The 19,805-nt window shown below is 36.7% G+C and overlaps 1 protein-coding gene across 1 annotated transcript in view; it reads left to right on the top strand.

Annotated features, from left to right (window-relative positions):
* Window positions 1–19,805, top strand: part of RPRD1A (regulation of nuclear pre-mRNA domain containing 1A) — a 63,704-nt gene that overhangs the window by 19,466 nt on the left and 24,433 nt on the right. The window contains exons 2-6 of the mRNA XM_026841395.1: window positions 10,340–10,469; window positions 11,145–11,251; window positions 11,334–11,428; window positions 12,386–12,512; window positions 12,612–12,787. Of these exons, the coding sequence (XP_026697196.1) occupies window positions 10,340–10,469; window positions 11,145–11,251; window positions 11,334–11,428; window positions 12,386–12,512; window positions 12,612–12,787 (635 nt within the window). The remainder of the gene's footprint in view (window positions 1–10,339; window positions 10,470–11,144; window positions 11,252–11,333; window positions 11,429–12,385; window positions 12,513–12,611; window positions 12,788–19,805) is intronic.

The raw sequence follows: 19,805 nt of genomic DNA on the forward strand, positions 1-19,805 counted from the left end.
TAATAATATTTTAATTTCCTCACACGGTGGCTTTATCCACTCATGCCACTAACTGTTCTCGTAGGGCAGTTGAGGATGGGAATACTCTGGGGAAACAGCAGTTTAATGTGTCCAGAGTGTTTTTTACTTCCTGTTTCTGCCAGATGGCAAAAATGTGTGTTTCTTCAACTGTATCGACTATTTGATGTTGGGCATACAGACTTAAGAGTCTGCTGTGGGTTTCTTTTTAACGGAAAGAACTTGCAGCTGTAGGCAGTTGTTCAGGGTCTGAAAGGCAGAAATGGCATGTTAAGGTTTATTTGACCTGACTGGAAAATAATTTGATCTTGACTCATTTAAGAAAAAGAAAAATTGCTATCTAAAACTCTACCTTGCTATAGAAAATGGTACTGTTTTCCAATAGTTTCCTTTGTAGCCCCATTAATATGTTGATCTTTAATGGGAAAAGTTTTCAAGTGGAGAGGAAAAATAGCACTTAGCTATTACAGGACTTACAAAAAAGAAACCACTCTGTTTCACACAGCTAGGAGAAATAGTTGACTTGCAGAAATGATGTGTAATGGAATACAAAGAGTGCATGGTTGGATCACAACTATCTCTTGTTTAGGGTGTGTAACTTCATGGCAGATGGATTGGACTACCAATGAAAATCTTGAGTGTGAAGCGAATACAAAACTTTATAGTATGGAAAATATGTTCCTAGAAACTTTGTAGCCTTTCACATGAGTACTGTGTTTTTGTTTAAAATACGCTCTTTGTGTGAAATGTTATCTTTTGAACTTTCAACCATGAGTTCTTTTTTGTTGTTGTTGCCTAAAGACAGACATATTTGGTGGCATATTTCATGAAATAGTCATATTTTCACTATGTCTTTATTGCAAGCTTTCTTTTTTGTTCCAAGAACAAATGAATGGATCTTGCATTTGTATCTGAAACTTTTCACATTTCTGGGCCTTCTACACAAACAATTTGAGTGTTTGGTGTTCTGACAGATATCAGAAAGGTATTTTAAACTAATTGGCATAGAGCCAGAGTTTTGGTTGCTCTTCTTAATTAACATACTCAATACCAGTTCATAATATGTAACATTAATGGTCAGTCCTTAACTTTAGTGCTAGCATGATTTTTTTTTTTTGTTGTGCTGCTTGAGTAATTGGAGAAATGAAATGTTTGAAACATGGTCTACATGTTTGAAGAGGGCATTGAGAGGCAAGGATAACGATCTTAAGAGCTCATGGGAATGCTTTGTTTTTTCTCAGCTTTCAATGTCTGACTTCCACTTTTAAGCCTGTTTTGAGCTTTGGATGAGCATAGCTGCTGTAATTGGTTTTACTTCAGTTTCTTGAAGTTGTCATCCAGCTTTTGCTGCTTCAAAGTAAGATTTTTCTGATGACTTCTTTTTGGAAGCCAGCCTTCAGGGGTCTGTGGAAAGCATGTGATAGTCTACCTCTGGTAGGAGTAGCTGAGTTACTTTCAAGGTCCTGCACCTTTTCTTCTGGGCTTTTAGGCCGAATGTGAAGTGTTTCTTCTTTTGTATATTCCTCTACCACTTCATTTGAAGCTGGCATAGTTAATAAACATGAGATATATTTTAATTTTCCATCTCTGATAATAGTACCTGAGCTTAATAAATGTTAGCTTACATTTGCTCAGTACTAACTTTTTGCTAATTGCAACACAGAATTGTAAGACGGTCCCTAATCTCCAAAGGATGATTGAGTGGTCTAAGCAGACAGCTTGTGGAAGATGAGAAGGAAACCCAGTATGCTGTGGTGAAGTGACTTGCATAAAACATCACAAAGCAGAATGCTGGCAATGAGGCCATAAATGGAGCAAGTTTAAGGCTCTTGTTTGGGGAATATGGACACATGGTGATATTGCTAGCCAGTAGCATCCTAGAACTGAAAATGGAACCTTGCCTTTCTAAATTTTATTTCCTTTCATTGTATCCCTTCTTTTATTATCACACCCATCTCCAGACCTTCCTTCCAGCCTACTCCCTTTCAGGCTTATGGAACATTTTATAACCAACAGAACTGAACATAATACAGTGTGATGCTACGTTTTTTTTGTGGATACTTTTAGTTTTGGTAAAAGATCCCTTGCGTCAGGTCATTTTGCATGAAGCTTTCTGAAGATGTCTTTAGTTATTCATGAAAACAAGTGCTAGGATCACAGCTCTCGTTCTGAGTGGTTCTGATTTTTTTTGTTTAAATAGTAATTGTCTTTATGTTGGAGTAGAGGTGAAGAGGCATCTTTTCAAATGTGCATATAATTTAAGAAACATAAAATCTTAATCACTTTCTATTTGCCTGGATTACTCAGTAGTGTTCAGGTCCCATATTAGGGCATCTCTACAGATCATCGGCTCCATACATCTTCATCTACAGGTTTTCTACAGTTGAATTTTCATTGATTCTTGTGGTGAATTCTTGCACTTAGATGTAAACGTAGAGAATGGGCAAAACTTACACATCTTTATGATAACTTGGAGCAGTTGCCTAATATTGGATTTGTCTTGCTCAACTTCAGTGTTGCTAAAGTTGTATCAAGACAGTTGATGTAACTATTCTGAAGGACTGTGCATATATGCTTTTTCCCTAATACTACCACGACTTCTATATGTAATTCTTAAAATACTGACATGTGGAACTCACAGGGTCATTCTTAAAAATAATAAAAAAATGGGGGAAAGCTAGTATAATATAGTCTAGAATTGACTGCCTTGTGAAAGTACTGATAACTCTAAATTGTCCAGACATTCCCAGTAACTGTCACAAATATTTAAGGAAAGGATGTTGTCTTATACAACCAGTAGTTTGATGAAATTATGATAAGGAGTTGCATATTTTATGCTTCAAGAGACTGAGTGTAGAGGCATGCTGTTTAATGGCTGACCTCAAATATGTGATAATGAAAAATTTATGGATGAACTCTGCCCCTAGGTTGGGGCTGTAGCAGAGCTGGTGCTATGCCTGGGGTATTAAGCATTCCTGATTCCGCATCTGTGCAAAATCACTCAGGTATTCATTCAAGGTACTCCACATTTTGGTGTGCGCAGTGGGGTTTTTTTTCGCTATCTATTACCGAGATTAGTGGAGAACAGATTCTGTAGTTTTATCTTTTGCTCATTGATGAGTATGATTATGAGAAAAGATTAATAGAATGACTTTGACTTAAATGACAATTGTAATGAAATAACAAAGATTTCTCCTGTTTTGACAGATAAGCAGAGGTCTACAATGACAACGGAACAGCTCCTTTTTCCGCTCTGCTGTTGGTTAAATATTTCTTTAAAATATTTCTGATGCCTTTTTTTTTTTTTCTTTTCTCCTGACAGTATCTTGTGTCATGCTGCTGATGAAAATCCAGCAAAACCAATAATTAGTTTTGGAATAAATGAGTTCTCTCATGGAAAGCTGGTGCTGGCAGGAAGGAGACTGTGAGGATAGTATCACACCTTTAGGCCACAGCCTGTGTTAGCAGTGGCCTGTGCTGATCATGAGTCTGCATTCTTTTTGATTTTTGTGGTTGATTTATGGAATAAATAATTTGGTACAGAGGCTGCCCCTTCAGTACTTCATTTGTAGTAAATATATTACATGAGAATCTCACGCAGTTTGGATTTTTATTCTAGAAAAGTGGCTTTTTTTCCTTTGGTATTTGTGATATGGAAGATTCATGATTGCTTCAAAGTAATTTGTGTGGATTAACTTTCGTGATAATGTTGCCACATAACCTAATTATTTTAGAGAGCTTCTGAGTGGGGGTTAGAGAGAATTCTGTAAAGGCTTAGAAAGTGTGTACTGAGGAAGATGATCCTGCTTCAGCTAGATTTCAGATGTATGAAATGTAACACTCAAAGTTAAATAGTTAATAACTACTTAGTAGTCATAAGCTTACTCAGTATTTAAGTAGTACTAATTAATTTAACTGTCATGTGAATACATCAGTCATTCCCAAAATGCAGCTGATGGGCCCATTAAAACTATTTAATTTTGTGTATCCATAAACAACTTGATTTACAGGTTTGGGTTTTTTTAAACTAAGTTGTGGCATTACACATACAATTTTGTTGTGTAAGCCTGCAGCAACTGAGTGACTGCTGAGAAAACGAGGCTCTTCTGGGATGGAGGCTATGGCTATTGAGACATCAGTTATGTTCTCTTGCTCCCTGGTTTCAGGGGTTTGTTTTATGTAGTAAGTGCTTGTTCATTAGGGTCCTTGTGGTATTTGCTGTACTTGGTTAAAATGTGTTCTTTTTAAAGGAAAAAAATTTGCTAATTCTTTGAGTTATGTGACTTTTTATTTCAAGCTCTGATTAGTTGTCTGTAATACCTTCTTTTTCTGTCAACTCATTTTCTGCTAGCTTTTCCAGGTCTGGCTCTGTCACTTGTTAGATTTTTACATCCTAGTGATATTTTAATAGTAGTTGTACTGTATCTTTAAACCTAATTTCAGGTTCAGGTATCAGTTTCCTCAGAGCCTGACATGGCATCTCATAGATTAGTCAGTCTCAAACTGATGCTGACTATCCCTCCTTCCCTTCCCCCCTCCCCCAATCACTTGACCTCTTGTTTTGGCTGTCATCTGTCACCCCACTCATATCGCATTGATCATTGTCTTTGCTGAAAAGCTTATCCAGGTTAGCAGAGCCATTGTCTATCAACTTTAAGACAGCTCCGATTGTTTAAATATATCTAGGCTGCTACAGAAGGATGTATTTTTAGCACTCAACTCTACCAATTTACCTGCTATTCTACTTAATTATACTTGAACTTTTTTTGGTTTTGTGGTGTTGAAGTCATTCAGTGGTATAAGAAGTGACTGATTTTGGCTGTTTATCTGCAACTTCTCCTTCTGGAACACCAGCTAGTGTTTGGGTCCTCATTCATAGCTGTTGTCATTAATACAATACATTTTTCTGAAGCTAGTGGATGTTGTGGCAGTTGCTCAGTGCTGCTGGTTTTAGGAAGATGGAGGATTTTAGTAGGCAAATTGAGAAGATCTAGCAACATTGAAACCAGATTTGAAAGTTGTACTACATCTGAATTACCCTGATACTCAGTCAGCTACTTTGGAGCAGAATCATAGCGAAACATTGCCCTGAAGGTGTGAAATGGATTTCAGGAAACGAGTTCCTGATTTAAAACAATTAGTTTCTGTACTATGTAGTGTAGTTTTTCTGCCAACAGAAGGAATCTTTCTCTGTTGGTGGTTGTAAGATTATTTTACTTAATAGCAGTATAGTGTCATTGATACACTTGAGAGAATAAATAGATTTTGTTTTATTTAAAAGAAACAAAACCGTGGCTTCCTGATTTCACTGGTTCATAAGCCTCAAGGAAGCCAGTAAGAAACTTAAGATGGATGTGCTTGTGGATGGGTATCTTTCTGCTCGTCCACATGAATCTATGCAAGAAGGTTTGGAGATGAACTAACAACAGGCAAAATTTCAGGTGAACAAGTTGTGTCAAGTTAGAGAAAAGTATTTGCTACAGATACGATTTACAAAATTGCCTGCAGCCAGGAGTAACAGATTAAGAATCTTTCACTTAAAACAATCACATTTGGATTGTGTAATCTAGCCTGAGTAGTTGACTCTAATATTAGTCTTGAAAGAATTCATTGTCTATAAATCTATATTCATTTATTGCTGTACCACTCGTGTTCTGGTGTGTTACCTGTACCTACCTTTCATAGTTCTGGTTCTGAATACTTCAGTGTCTTTTTCTTCTCCTAAAACTGTTGTTGCTGTTGAGTCATATCCATCTTGACATTGTACTGGCCAGGCAAGGCAGTGAAGGAATTGTTTTGTTTCATACATTCAGGTAATTCGAGATACTCTTAAGTGCAGTGGGAAGCTTCTACAGAGTAATTATGTTGGAATGATTTCCTTGGTTTATGACCAACTTTCTTGCATCTCCGTGGTAATTTGATGCTGATCACCTCTTTCCCAGCAGTGGCTGTTGCTGTGTTCCCTTTGTCTACGAGCCTCCAAACTCTTAAGTCAATATACTCGGGTGCTCAAACCTTGAACACACATTCTGTGGGCACTCTCATCACCTGCTTTGAAAAGGAAACACAGCAGTTCTCAAACCTTAGTAAAATTCACCAGGAGAATTAGGTGACTGTGCAATGTTGAAGACTTATTTTAACCTTTTTGTAACAAAAGGTTAACTGATTTTAAGATTAATCCTCATTGTACAACATGCCTTTTATGGATATTATCTTTGAATTGTCCTTTCTGGTAGCCTCTCAAGTGACTTTTTACAGATATAGTTTCAGTTATGTTACTGAAGATCCTGCACTTAATCAGCTTGCATAAAAACTCAGCTCCCAGTGTGAAAGATCAGTGATCTTGCACTCAAGTTTTAGGGCTGCTTGACTTAAAAAAGATGAGTCGGGTCTTGTAATAAAAACCTTGAAAGCTTGTCAGGTGTTTTCAAAGATGCTGTGTAACTTCTCTTGCACAGGTGTGGAGCATATTATGGTACAGGAAGTGTCCCAAGGATTTTGGGAGAAGTACTGACACTCATATATACTCTGCTGCATATATGTAGACTAACATAATTCAGAAGCAGTTGAGTGAAATCTTTATTTGAATCCATATTAGAGAACTTTAGTAACAAAGAAACTGTTCAGTGCTGATAACTGTTGTGGGATTTTAACCTACTGATGCTCATTTTCTCAAAACATCTTGTTAAATGATACTTCCATTCAGGGTCAGTTGGCATAGCAGAGCCAGTCTGTAGAAGGTTAAAGCCTGGTTTAATGTTTTCAAAGGGGTCGGTAGTCTATACACTTGTAGTGGGATGTAAGTGAAATCCCTTATCCTTGTGTGTTTCTCTGTAGTATTTTCTTGTATATCTAAGGCAGCAAATATCTCTTGGCTCTAGGGAAGAGGTGCCGAACAGCAAGAAACTAATGGCCATGTATTTAGCTATCTTTATGGGAGCTCAGTTTCCAATGCCAGCAGGTGAAACTGGAGAAGACAAATATGGGTGATTATGCCGTCTTTGATTGCTGAAGTTAACCTCAGTGAAAATTACATGCTTACTGCATTCCAAGATAAAGTACTGGAGGTTCTTGCACTAAACTGGTGGCTTGTCAGTGTTAGAGTTCTCTTAAGTATTTTGGACTCAGGCATATAATATCACAGCATCTTTCTTGCACTGGCAGAGAACCAGGAATACCCAGGCCAGACTAACAGGTATGTGTTCCTAAGAAGGATAGATTGCCAAAACAGTAAGACTTGATAATGGGGATGCTAAGTCTCTCCACCGTAGGTGCCTGAGGTGCCACAATCCCAGTTAGTCTCAGTGTGGATGCTTTAAGAGGAATCTGCTTAATAATAAGGCCCTTACACCAACCAGCACCTATTAAAATGTTTTGGAATCCAGTGCTTCAGGGAGTGCTTTGGTGGGTAAATGGTAAATCTAACTGAAACCAGTAGAAGACTTATGTGAACACTGCACAGAGTTTCTGAAAAGATGACTTAGTCCAGCATGGATGCTTTCTTAGCAGATCTGTGTTTGCAGAGTTAGTATACCAAAGATGCTGTGAACTAGTTACTTCCGACACTATACACTCTGGTAGATTCTTCCTTAACCTAAGATCTTATCTTTTTTCTTTCATCTGCTTCTGATAGTAAGTGCTTTTGCTAATAGCCTTTACATGTTTTGAGGACACTTTAAAATAGTCATAACTGTTCTTTGATCCCTTTTTGTGTTGTGGGGCATAGCAGAGCCCAGGGCTGAAAAGTTACTGTGACTGCTACTGAAGAGAGATGCTTTAAACAGGTAATTCTTATCAGAACAGATCTATCTGATCTGGAATTTAATTTTGTATTTCAGACTTAAATAGTTAATTTACAGTCATAGTAGCAGTAGAATACTTCAGGTTTTCTCAGCTCAGTTGTCAGCCTCCATTGCTAAAGGTTACATTGCACTTCAGTCTTGTGTGTAAGGCATTGCAGTAGTAGGCCAGGGTATAAATCCTGAAGATTTGTGAAGTGAAAGAGAATGCTTCTTGAGAGTGGGCATAATTTTTAGCTTTGGAATTTTGCATAGAGCATTCTTACAGCAAGAGGAATTAAAATTTATTTCACAGTCTGCTTTGTGAACATAAGGGTAGAACATTAGTTGAATTTTTTACCAAAGCCACAGATAGCTTAATAGTGTTTTGAGGATTTTTGTTCATTGTATGCAGCTTTGTTTCTGTTGAATTGTGGTAGGAAGCTGAAAAGGTAATACTGGAGGAAGTAAGCTTGAAAGTGACTTTCTGGGCTTTTACATGTTTTTTTTTTCCAAATGTGGTATATTGGTCTCTTTACTGTAGTGAATAGTTCAAGTCTAGGCTTTGTGAGAATCAGCATTGCCTGACTTCATGGCACTGCATATATCTCCTATCTTTACCAGCTCAGTTGAATGGGTTACTTGTTGGAAACAAGAAGGTTGAGGTCTGTCACAAATGAGCTACATCGTTGAGGATTAATATATGACTTTTTTTTTTTTTTCTGTGAAGTAGATGGACAAGGACCTCTCCTGCATGCAGTTCAGAGGATATAGTATGGGGCACAATCTGCTTTGTTAGATTTTGCATCCTAAGTCTGGGCTCATTAAGAAGTGGGGGAGTGGGGCAGGGTCAGTTTTGGTAAATGCTAGTTAACTTCAGTGCACTTGTGAGACAAGATGTGGTTTCTAAGATTCTCACTTTGAGTAATTCAAAGCTTTCTATGTGTCAGAACTGTGATTTACCTGAAAGGAAGGTAGAAGATGTGTTGCTATATTGTCCGTCAGTTTTTAATGCAAAAATTAAGTAGCATAAGTTTATAAAAACTACATTTTAGCTTAGACAGATTTTGACCCAAATAGATTAATTTCCTGGGTGTTTGCATGTTGTGACTTAACTGTTTGAACCAGAATTTTTTTGCCACATTTTAGTTTGCTTTGATTATAAGTGATAGGTGCATTTTTATTTCTAAAACAGGGTGTTTGGGGTTTTTTTTTTTCCACATAATCCTAAACTCTTGTTGGATATACCTGACCAAGAGGATGGGAAAAAAGACAATGCTCCAAGGGGAAATCCTTCAGAGGAGCCTTTCCATAATAGAAAACTTATTCCTAAGAACATTTCCTTAGAATTGAAGCATATCAACATGGAATTTTTTTGTTTGTATGTGAGGGTGGTGATTCTGCACATTTGAGAGGTTGAAGTGAAAGTTAACAAAATCATATCGGAAACTAAGCACGTTTTAAGAAATCCTAGATTGTTTTCACCACAGTGCTGCTTTCCTCAAGAGGGCAGAAAAAACTTAGATTTTGTCTTTCAGGAGAAACCTCTTTAAAGTCACAGCATACATACAGAGACCGTGTAGTGGTAACAGATATTGAAAGTTTTTATGATGTTAACAAAAGGTTAGAAGTGTTACAATAAAAGTTGTAGCTGTTGAGAAAAAGTTGAGAAAGCTGTAGCCTAATGAAGATTAGATGAAGTGTGTTGGTAAATGAAAACAACTAAGTAGGAACACTTAGAAAACATTAAATAAATTTTGAAAAGCAACTTGTAAATTGGAAGCTTGTGATCTACTGCATGTTAATGGAAATGAGGTTGAATGCTTAAGACACTTTGAGAAGAGATACGGTGCAGCAACCTGAAAGTGATTCTTGAAAATATTTTCTTGAGATTACAGCTGCAGACACTTGAGTGTTTTAATGATTAAAGAGGGAGGGGAGTATCACAGGGATATGGAGTGACTGACATGGGATTGAATGTTGCATTTGCTCAAATATGAGAATGAGGAGGGGTTATATAAGACTGAGTGAAATTCTAACCAAAAGGAGGAAGTTCTTCACATGAATGATTGTGGATCTGTGAAGCTCTTTGACAAAGGGCTTCATAGGTGTAAGAAATTTATGCAAGCTCAAAGGGAAGATGAGGTACTTGGAAGAAATCTGTGAAGACTACCAAAGAGACAATCCATAAGGCTTATGAAAACACATGAAAATAGTTAGGGGCTGAAGAACACTTTGGAATATCATGTTTTTTTCTGTTTATTTTTGGAGATGGTGCTAGAGGAAACTTGTGTCATATTATGAGGAGGGAGAATCTGAGCACAGAGTTACACCAGAAGGGAGAGAAAAGCCAATGGGTGACCAGAGTCTTTTCACATTTTTAAATACAAAATTAGAGTGAAATGTTGTAAGCAGTAAGGAGACTAGGGGACAAAAAAAAGTTATTTGTATTTTTTGTTTTTAGTATAAATGTGGATAAATAAGTATTAGTTGGAGGAACCAAAAATATTCTAATTATTCTTGTTTATCACTCTTTTTATTAGCAAAACCAAATAGGAAGCTGACATTCCTGTACTTGGCCAACGATGTCATACAGAACAGCAAAAGGAAAGGACCAGAATTTACGAAAGACTTTGCTCCAGTAATAGTGGAGGCTTTTAAGCATGTTTCAAGGTAAACTGTTATGTGCAGTGTCCTTCATCATACTGTATTTGAAGTGTATTTAGGGAAGTCCTCAGCTCATCTCTTCTGACCCAGCTAGTCCATGTGTGCTATTTCTGTACTTGAAATCTCGTTAATTTAATTTATTCAGTGTTCTTTTGATCTTGCATATTCTTAATGCCATTGGGTGAAGTTACATAGTAAATTCATCTGCATTCAGTCCTTTTTGCCTTAGAAAGCTGTTAGCTATGCTATAAATTAAGACTTGCTTTCAGTCTGTGTTTATATGCTGCCACAGTTTGATGTTTTCAGTACTGGTGTTGCATGATTTGCTTTTCCCCAGCAGCCATTGATCTTGTTGGATGAGGATGCTAGAGTCTTGATACAGAATTATTTTCACATGGTACACAAACATATTTGCAGTGTTTGTGTAATAGGGTTACAGACCTACAGATTTATGGGTTGAGCAAGCAGACAGAAAGAGGGAATTGGATGTTGACCACCTCTTTTCATGTGCTTGCTAAGATGTCTTGAACGGGTCTTTGCTTGCTTTATTTTCTGAGATTATTGAACTTCTGATACTTTGATAACACAAAGGTATGCCAGGGTCCTCCTGTGGAAGACAATCATATGGAAGATCTGTACTTTTACCTGGTGCTGATTTTTTTGCTTTTTTCCTTGTAACAGTGAGTCTGATGAGAGTTGTAAGAAACACCTTGGCCGAGTGCTGTCTATCTGGGAAGAAAGGTCTGTTTATGAAAATGATGTATTAGAACAACTTAGGCAAGCTTTATGTAAGTATTTTGTGTGTGTATGAAGATTCAGTCTCTTGTTTGAAATATTGTTTCCTTGACTCCTTTGTTTGTTTTCATTTAGATGGAGATAGAAAAGTGAGGAAGCGCACATATGAACAGATAAAAGTTGATGAAAATAACTGTTCACCTCGAAGTTCTCCCACTGACCCTCCTCAGGTAAAAGCATGTTTATAAAATTCTCTATTTGCACATAGTTTGATTACAGACATTTTCAGTAACTCTTGTTTTTCAGTGGTCTCTGGTTTTCTTTTTAATGAAAGAAAAAAAAAATTTCTGTTTCTGAGCAAGGGTGACTACACCTGAAACTTTTCTTCTCAGTGCTTTAAGTTACAAGTGGAGCATGCTGTAACTTCAGTCAGTTTGACACTAAACCAGAATGTATGAACTATAAATTCAGTTTTGTTCACATCAGGATTTCCACAGTGGTTTAGGTTCTCATTTGAATTCCAGGGTGGTAATGAATAATACATGTTAAAATAAGGTTGCTATCACTTTATCAGTAAAATATTTCTCAGCGTTGCAGTCATGACAGTTGGGAAAAGTTCTTGTCTGTGTTGTGTTGTTATGGCTTTTATAATTCTTGTGTGTTTTTGTTATGGTACTGCCCCACCTCACAAGGCTTTTTGTTACATCAAGGAATAACTGTCCTCAGTCACAATTTAGTATGTTTCTCTGTAACAGACATCTGGTCTTCCTTCTATGAACATCAGTCCTACTTCCAAAAGAAGTGCATCATAGTCTAATGCGATAGTGAAGCAAAACTACAAGAAAAACAATTTCAAAAATGTATAGTAAAATTAAAGGTACTGTAAAATAATCACTACTGTCAAAAAGAAAAGATTTACAAGTAGTACTGTACCAATAATTTAAATGAAAAATCTATTTTAGGAAGGTGACCTTTTAAAACTGGGAACGCTGCAGTGTTCTGAGAATTAATGGCTTGGTTTTGTTTTGGTGTCAGTCTGAGAGGGGATAGAATGTTGCTCTAATGCTGTTAACATAAATGCTGTTAAAATTACCATCAAATTTATTCAGTAAGCTTATTGTGAAATACTGTTTTGTACTAGGGTCTGTTTCTTTAAACTAGTTCTCAATCTTGCATGCTTTTTTCAGACCACAGATCTCATTAGAGCATTACAAGAACTAGAAAACGCTGCCTCTGGGGATGCAGCAGTTCATCAGAGAATAGCTTCTTTGCCTATAGAGGTTCAAGATGTGTCCCTGTTAGACAGAATAACAGGTGAGGGTTGGGGAATCCAGTAACGGAAATGCTGTTCTGAGAACTTGACAGTGTATAATGAAACCATGCTTTACTTGTGTTTCTCTGCTTGCTTTTTAGATAAGGAATCTGGAGAGCAACTTTCCAAAATGGTAGATGATGCATGTATGTTGCTGGCGGATTACAATGGCAGGTTGGCAGCTGAAATAGATGATAGAAAACAGCTAACTCGAATGTTGTCAGACTTTCTCCGATGTCAAAAAGAATTCCTTGCAGAGAAAGAACATAAGCTGGAAGTGCGTAATGTTTTGTTTTAGTCCATTCTTCACTAAAGCTTGTTCTTGCAAATGTTTTTAGTTTGCCTAAACGACTTTTCTCTCCAAAGGTAGTTATCTGCTACTGTTAGGTCTTTGCTTCCAGCATATTATTAACAAGATTTCTTCTGGTTCTAGTGTTCTAAACTATTAAACCAGCTCAACACTAGGTAATGTTACAACTGTAATCACTTCAGTGTTTGTCTTTCTGGTTTTTGAGGCTATTCAGTCTTCATTATACATACAGGATTAGTTTTAGTAGTGCAGGTAGAGTCTTATCCTGAATGGTACAAACTTAATTCTTCATAGAGTAAATTTTTTCTTTTCATTGTTGTAAGTCTTAGTTATGTATTACATTGTTTAATAATATCCTTTTAGTGAACAGAATGATCTTTCTGATAGTTGTGGGTTTGTGAAGCTGCTTAAAGGATAAGAATTTAATTACTGGTTTCAGCACACCTTTTTAAGCTGACTCAAGCATCCATTAAACCTAGTAAAATGTAGTTTTGGCTTCTACAGCCTCTAACACAGCTGGTTAGCAGCACTAGCACCATGAGGATGGGGGAAATCATTAATAAAAGGAAGATGTAGAGTGAACAGCTCATTATGAGCAAATGATCCCCTAAATTATTCTGTTCTTCGCTATTACCAGTCATCTGTTTTCCTTTCCTACGGCGTAATATTGTCAGACCTCCCGTTGAACATCTCGCATATTCTAAATAGGTCCATAATTTCACGTCCATTGCTTCCCAAATTCCTTGTCTCAGCTTTGAGATGTAGGTTCCAGTGCTAACTTGGGTATTACAGTAATAGAACTGAAGCTGTACCCTTTTGCAAGAGGAGATAGCTCGACAGTTGCAGTGCCCTGTAACTGCAGCATATGGTTATGTGGTGCACACATTAATTGCTTTTCAGGTTTCATCATATAGGCCTGTCAAAAACTTTTTTTTTCCCTGTGGTTTCTTTCCCCTTTTATAATTTCATAACTTGAGTTCACATTTTTCGGTGTCTTTGTTCAGGAAAATGCTGTTCAGAATGTATCCAAAATGATCATTCAGATTGGTTGTCATTCCTACACTACTCTTATCTCCTGACTTCTTCGCTTTATGCCTCACAGAAGAGCAATTGATGAAGGTTCTTCCTGTCAACTTTTCTGTGTTTATCCTGTGGGAAGAATATCAACCAGCTTCATGTAAGATAGATGGTATGCACGGTAGTGCTGATCGTAGTAGCAACTGATCCAACTGCACAGTGGAACCTGGAAGGTAAAGAACAGGAAGCCTTAAGCTTTTCATCATCTTCCCTACATTCCCTCTATGTGTGTGTAATGTGTTTGAAGGACAAGTTCCCACAGTACCAGTGTAGGACTGGTTGCCTAGAGGCACTAATTTCTTTTTGTAGATCATTACCAGCAATTGGACCCGGTTTAGGTATAGTAGACCACTGGGTTATTGAGTTGCTCAAAAGGCAGTGATTTAGTCCTTCAGATGCATTATACTTCTGTAAAAGCGAGAGAGCTCAATTGATCAGAAATTACAAATGAACATATCCCACCCTGACTTGTTGTTTTCAACAAATACAAACCAGTTTAATTTCCCAGTATTACTCGATCAGACAGTTCATAACTGTAAGAGAAAACAGTTGCATGTTTCCAGGCTGTCATAGTAATTAAAACTGGGTTTCTTGGCTGAATTATTTAAACTGTTAAAGAATCTCATTCTAATACAGCACACTTACAGTTTTGGACTGGTTTCAGAGGTCTGTCTTTTGAAAAGCGGGAGATAGTCTCCAATATCTGTAACAGTCTGTTTTGAACAGATGAAGTCCTAGGATGTTGAGGTATACTGTTAGGAATGTTTTTAGGACGATCAGTTTGGTATATATATGCAGGTTACTAATAAAAAACTATGAGCCAAGATCGTGTCAGCCCAGGCTACTAATAAGGAGCTATGAACCAAGAGAATGTAAAGTACAAGAACCTTAAAATGAAATTTCTAAACTTGTGTTAAAATGAGTGACTTTATGCTCACTACCAGTAGTGCCTTTTTATTTGGGAAGTACAGGCTGGTAAACAGTCTAAAGTTTTGAAATGTAAGATCAGGATGTCTTCATGATACTGTCTATAGGACCAGCTGACTTAGTTTATCTTTTTCTTTTTTTTTTTTTTTTTTTTTAAGAAAGGGTTATCTTCTGATGTAAATGCCAGATACCTGTAGGCAGTTGCATTTGTTTTCTGAAGCAGAGATTCTGGTTTTTACAGTCTTAGGAAATATCATACATCAGTTTGAGCCTTGCTTCTTAGCTTCTCATTTGATACAGCACTGAACTGTCTGTCCCTAGGTTTTGCTGCCCAGGTTCAGTTTCTGGTTAAATTGTACTAGACAAGCTTGTTTCCTTTGTGAGAGTTCCAGCTATTGACTTTTTCTTTTTTTAATATAATATGGTCTCTGGGTTGTAACATAGTGAGTCTTTTTGAATTTGTATCATCAATCTGTGATCATATAGCTGAGATCCTACCTTACTGTTGTCAGACACCCAAGTATGGTAAGAAACAAGTGGTTGTATTCTTAGTGGAATCTAGAAATGTTACCTGCTGTTGACCTGGTTTAACAGTATTCGAATTTGAGTTCCCAGAGAATTCTTGCTAACTTTAAACTTTAGATGGGAGCTTTAGACCTAAATTAGCAGCTCTTTTTATCTTCCGAATAAAATTTACAGGTAAGTAACTTCAAATAACCAATTGTACCATAAGTAGTGTTTTAAGAATAAAAGTTTCTCTGATAGTTATTTCTAAACAGAAGTGCATGATTCCCATCAAAATCAAGGTAATGTATGCATTAAATCTTGACAGGAAATTTTGACAACAGATAAATAATATAAGCTATCATGTCTGCATCAAAAGCTAACTGTACTGCTTAGTAGGTGACTTTCATAAGTCTGCTCTGGGTAAGTAGTGTCATCTTTTAACTCTTAAATTGTTTTCTTTAACATCTGTCTAGCTTCTGTTGCAGGTGGTGGACATGGACGTATCTTCTAATGATGTCACCATCCATTAGTACACACATCCTGCTAAAAATAAATTTAAGAATCAAAATCTTGTATTGTCTGTTGTTTTTGAAAACTGAAGAGGAGGAATTCTGTAACTACTCGTACCAAACCTCTGCTATTTTCATCTATATTCTCACAAACATTACTGAGTTTATGCCTGAGGTGGATAAGTAACTATCCAGTGTCATTCCTTTTTCTTGAAGATTAAAATTTTCACATGGTTGTTCCTAAAACTCAAGTCCTTCCAGTTAAACCACTTGAAATTCCAAATGCAGAAGTTTGGGTGTCACTTGCATTGAAAGCTGCCATTACCAAAAGGAAAGAGCTGTGAAAACAAGACTTTCAGACTTTTTAACTTATACTCTAGCTGTTGGGTTTACATGAACATCAGAAATGAGAAATGATGGATGCAGAACTTGTCCTTCACAAGCACAATAAAGAACTTCCGCTTTATTAATGTACATCTATTTTACATTTTATGTAGGTAACAGAGAAGATGTATTTTATAATTGCTCTTATGCCCGTTTAGAGCCCATCTCAAATTTAGCATTGTCCTAAAGAGTATTTTCCCTTCACTTCTATAAATTTCAAAGTAGTAGAAATATTTTAAGGTTTAGCATACTGTAGCTGTATCTGGAAACTTGTATAGGATTTATAGGTAGACGTGATTCTGTCTGCTGGAGAAAATGGAAATTTTTGCAAGAAGACTTGTAGGTACCCTTTTTTCTGAGAACTTTGAGGACTAATATCCATTCCTGTTTTTTGCTGCTTTGGCCAACTCCTCCCTCTCCGCTTCCTCGTTGTGTCCTGTTCCCACCTCTCTGCCCATCCCCTAGTTTTTGAATAGAAATGTTGGTTGATCTGTTGATTTCACCGAAGGCTGATAAAAAGAGGAACAGAATTAGGTATACATAAATCCGCATCTGGGTATGCTTATCTTCTTTTGATAAAGACTGTCCTGTAGATATTCTAGAATTAACATGGCCTTAAAAATACAGAAATGACATGAACAGGAGAAGTACTTGATTTACTGTTTTTTCATACTGCTATACTTTTGCCTCTTCCACAATCTCATTGATTATAGGGTAAATAAACTCTTACTAAATTTCAAATAAAGTGTTTGTAGTTCAGAATCCTACATGACTTATTAACAAGTGTGGGCAAGGGATCATAGGTCCTTTTTCTAGAAAAACTACAGCCTCTTCTCACCTTTATTACGGAAAAATGTAGCATCACTGCACTTAGTGATAGTTTCTTACATAGTGTTTCTATCAATTTACCACCTTCAATTGGGGAACATCTTGTTTTTAAATCCAACTTTTTGTGAATTTTTGCTACTCTGGGAGGCCTGCTGTGTTTTAACAGCTTACATTTAATTAAGACATATTGGTGATTTTGCTGTCTTGCATTCCTTATTTTCTGCAGCTATATAAACAATATTCATATCCTTACGCTCACATCTGGTTATAATTGTGGTTTCTTAGCATGTTGAGAGAATATTATATGATCAATGCATTTTTATTTCATGATTGAGCTTTATAGCTCAGTATAGCTTGACTTGTATTCCTAAAGAGTTTGATTTTTGTCATGGGATTTTTAGGGATAAACAGCAAGTAGTTAGTCATGCTAGTCTAGCTCTGGAGTGAAAGGGTTTTTGTGAGGTTCTTTCTGTTCAGTTACAGCTTAATGATTTCAAATGCAGACAAAAATGTTCAGCAAAGAATTCAGGGATAGCAGTGGTATAACAGGCCTCTTGTGTTCAGGTTTTGTTTCTCAGTGCAAGACTGGATCAATGCTGTTGTCTGCTGTTTCCCTCCACCATGGTTTTATTATTATTACATGCTGTAGTGCTTTTCTTGCTGTTTGTTTTTTTTTCTTTAGACCCTTTATACTTACCTAGTACCTTTGTATGCCAGTTTCTTTCTGTTAGTGCCAGACGAACTTAATGAAATACCTGCAGTCATGCTTCATATTTTTCAAGTCCTCTTAAAATAATTGGTATTAATTTCTTCATAACCTTGCAGCTGAGCAGCTAAAGTATTTTGCTGAGATTTGTTTGAAGTTGAGGAAAATTGGTTTGGGGTATAAATCCTACACTGCCTTTTGTTATGGGGTGGAGTTTGTGCATTGTAGGAAATCTATAACTCCCTAAATGTGCCAGCACCACAGTAATTCAAGTTAATCTTTAGTTAGAACTGAACTGTGCTGTACTTGCTGCTAATAGTGCAATGATTACAGAACCAGTAGCTGGGAAATAACAGTGGGCATTAAAGTTCATTCATATTCATCAGGACTGTTTTGAGTATTTAAGGTCTTCTGATAGATGCTTGTCAGCAAAAGACTGCCTGTGAATAGTGATACCATTGCATGGATTTATGTTATTACAGCTTCAGAAATTGAAGCTGGGTTGACAGTGCTTTCAGTTCAAGGAGTATATGACTTCTACTCAAAGAGGTATTTGAATTGATCTAGATATTCTTGGGCTGAGGAGAATATGGCTGTGGATCTCTTTATAATAAAAGAGGGAACAGTCTTTGCCAGAATTATTTTATTTGTTTTGTGGTCCAGTTTCAAGTAACTTTCACTTTTTTCAGAGAAATGTACACAGCAACCATCAAGAGGGAAATGTAGGCTGAGGATCTCTAATGGACTGATTCTCTTCGTGCTAGTTCTCCCCATCCTGCCCTGCACTAAATGTAATGTGATTCTGAAACAGGCCCCTACTCTTAGAGATTTGTATAGAATGGTTCAAAGCCCTTGCTTGTAGGCTGGCTTTGAATGACCATTTGAGATGCTTTGTATAGTGAAAATGTTCTATTCATCTTAAAAGTTGAGTTGCACAGTGCAAGTTGTTTATGAACATGAATATAGTCACTGGGGGGTTTCTGTGTGTTTAAAAAAAATCCCAAAACTAACCAAACAACCCCAACACACACACCCCTAAACTTCAGTAAGCTTAGTTTGAATTATCTACCTGAAGATGACTGGGGAAAGTTAAGCAATCACTGCAATACTCATCTCTTCATAAGGTTTATTAGGTTAGAAGTTAATATGAGGGGATGTTAAAATAAGACACAAGTTGTGTCTCTTGCCTGCGGTAGCAGTAGGCTTGTTAAGCATGCTTACAGGTTGCTAACCTGTCTTTTCAATGTGATTCTTTTGTTTCCATGAGTGTTTTTTTCAGTGACAGGAGGTACAGTTGCAATGGCTAAGTTTTGTAGAAGTAATTTGCTGGACTGGGGTGGAGAACAGCAGCCCGTATGTCAAACACAGCAAAACAAAGTCAAGTGGTCAGTGCATTTTGTTCCTCTGTGCTGTACCCATTTTATGAGAATAATGCCTCATTTCTTATAACAAGCTTATAACCTCTCTGTAAATGAGCAATAAATATCCCTTTTTTAATATTGTAACTTAACAACTGCAGCCTCAGATACCATGGTACATAGTTTCCCAGTTTGTACCTGAAAGAGTATTAGACTTCAGAGTTCTATGTTATCATTCAGAGCAGAAACACTTGAAGACTTCCACTTTCTAAATTGAATTGCCAAATATTTGAGTATAAATGCTGGGGTTTTTAAGAGATTGGGCAGGTTGTAGGTTGTACTTAGCACATCCTTGTAAAATAATAGCTTTTTGCTTTGATTCATCATGTTTTAAGGCATTTCTTGTCACACTGAATATGCTGGTTTTGAAACAGCATAATAAAAATATTAGTACTTCTGTATTTATAAAACCTTTTACCAATTTCACCCATACTTGTGGAGGTTTGTTTGTTTTGTTTTTTTTTAACCTTTGCTGCAGCTTATCCATTACTTTTTATTTGGGAAGTACAGGCTGGTAAACAGTCTAAAGTTTTGAAATGTAAGATCAGGATGTCTTCATGATACTGTCTATAGGACCAGCTGACTTAGTTTATCTTTTTCTTTTTTTTTTTTTTTTTTTTTTTTAAAGG

This window comes from Athene cunicularia (assembly GCF_003259725.1).
Source record: "Athene cunicularia isolate RWA chromosome 2 unlocalized genomic scaffold, athCun1 chr2_part1, whole genome shotgun sequence".
Classification (NCBI taxonomy): Eukaryota; Metazoa; Chordata; class Aves; order Strigiformes; family Strigidae; genus Athene; species Athene cunicularia.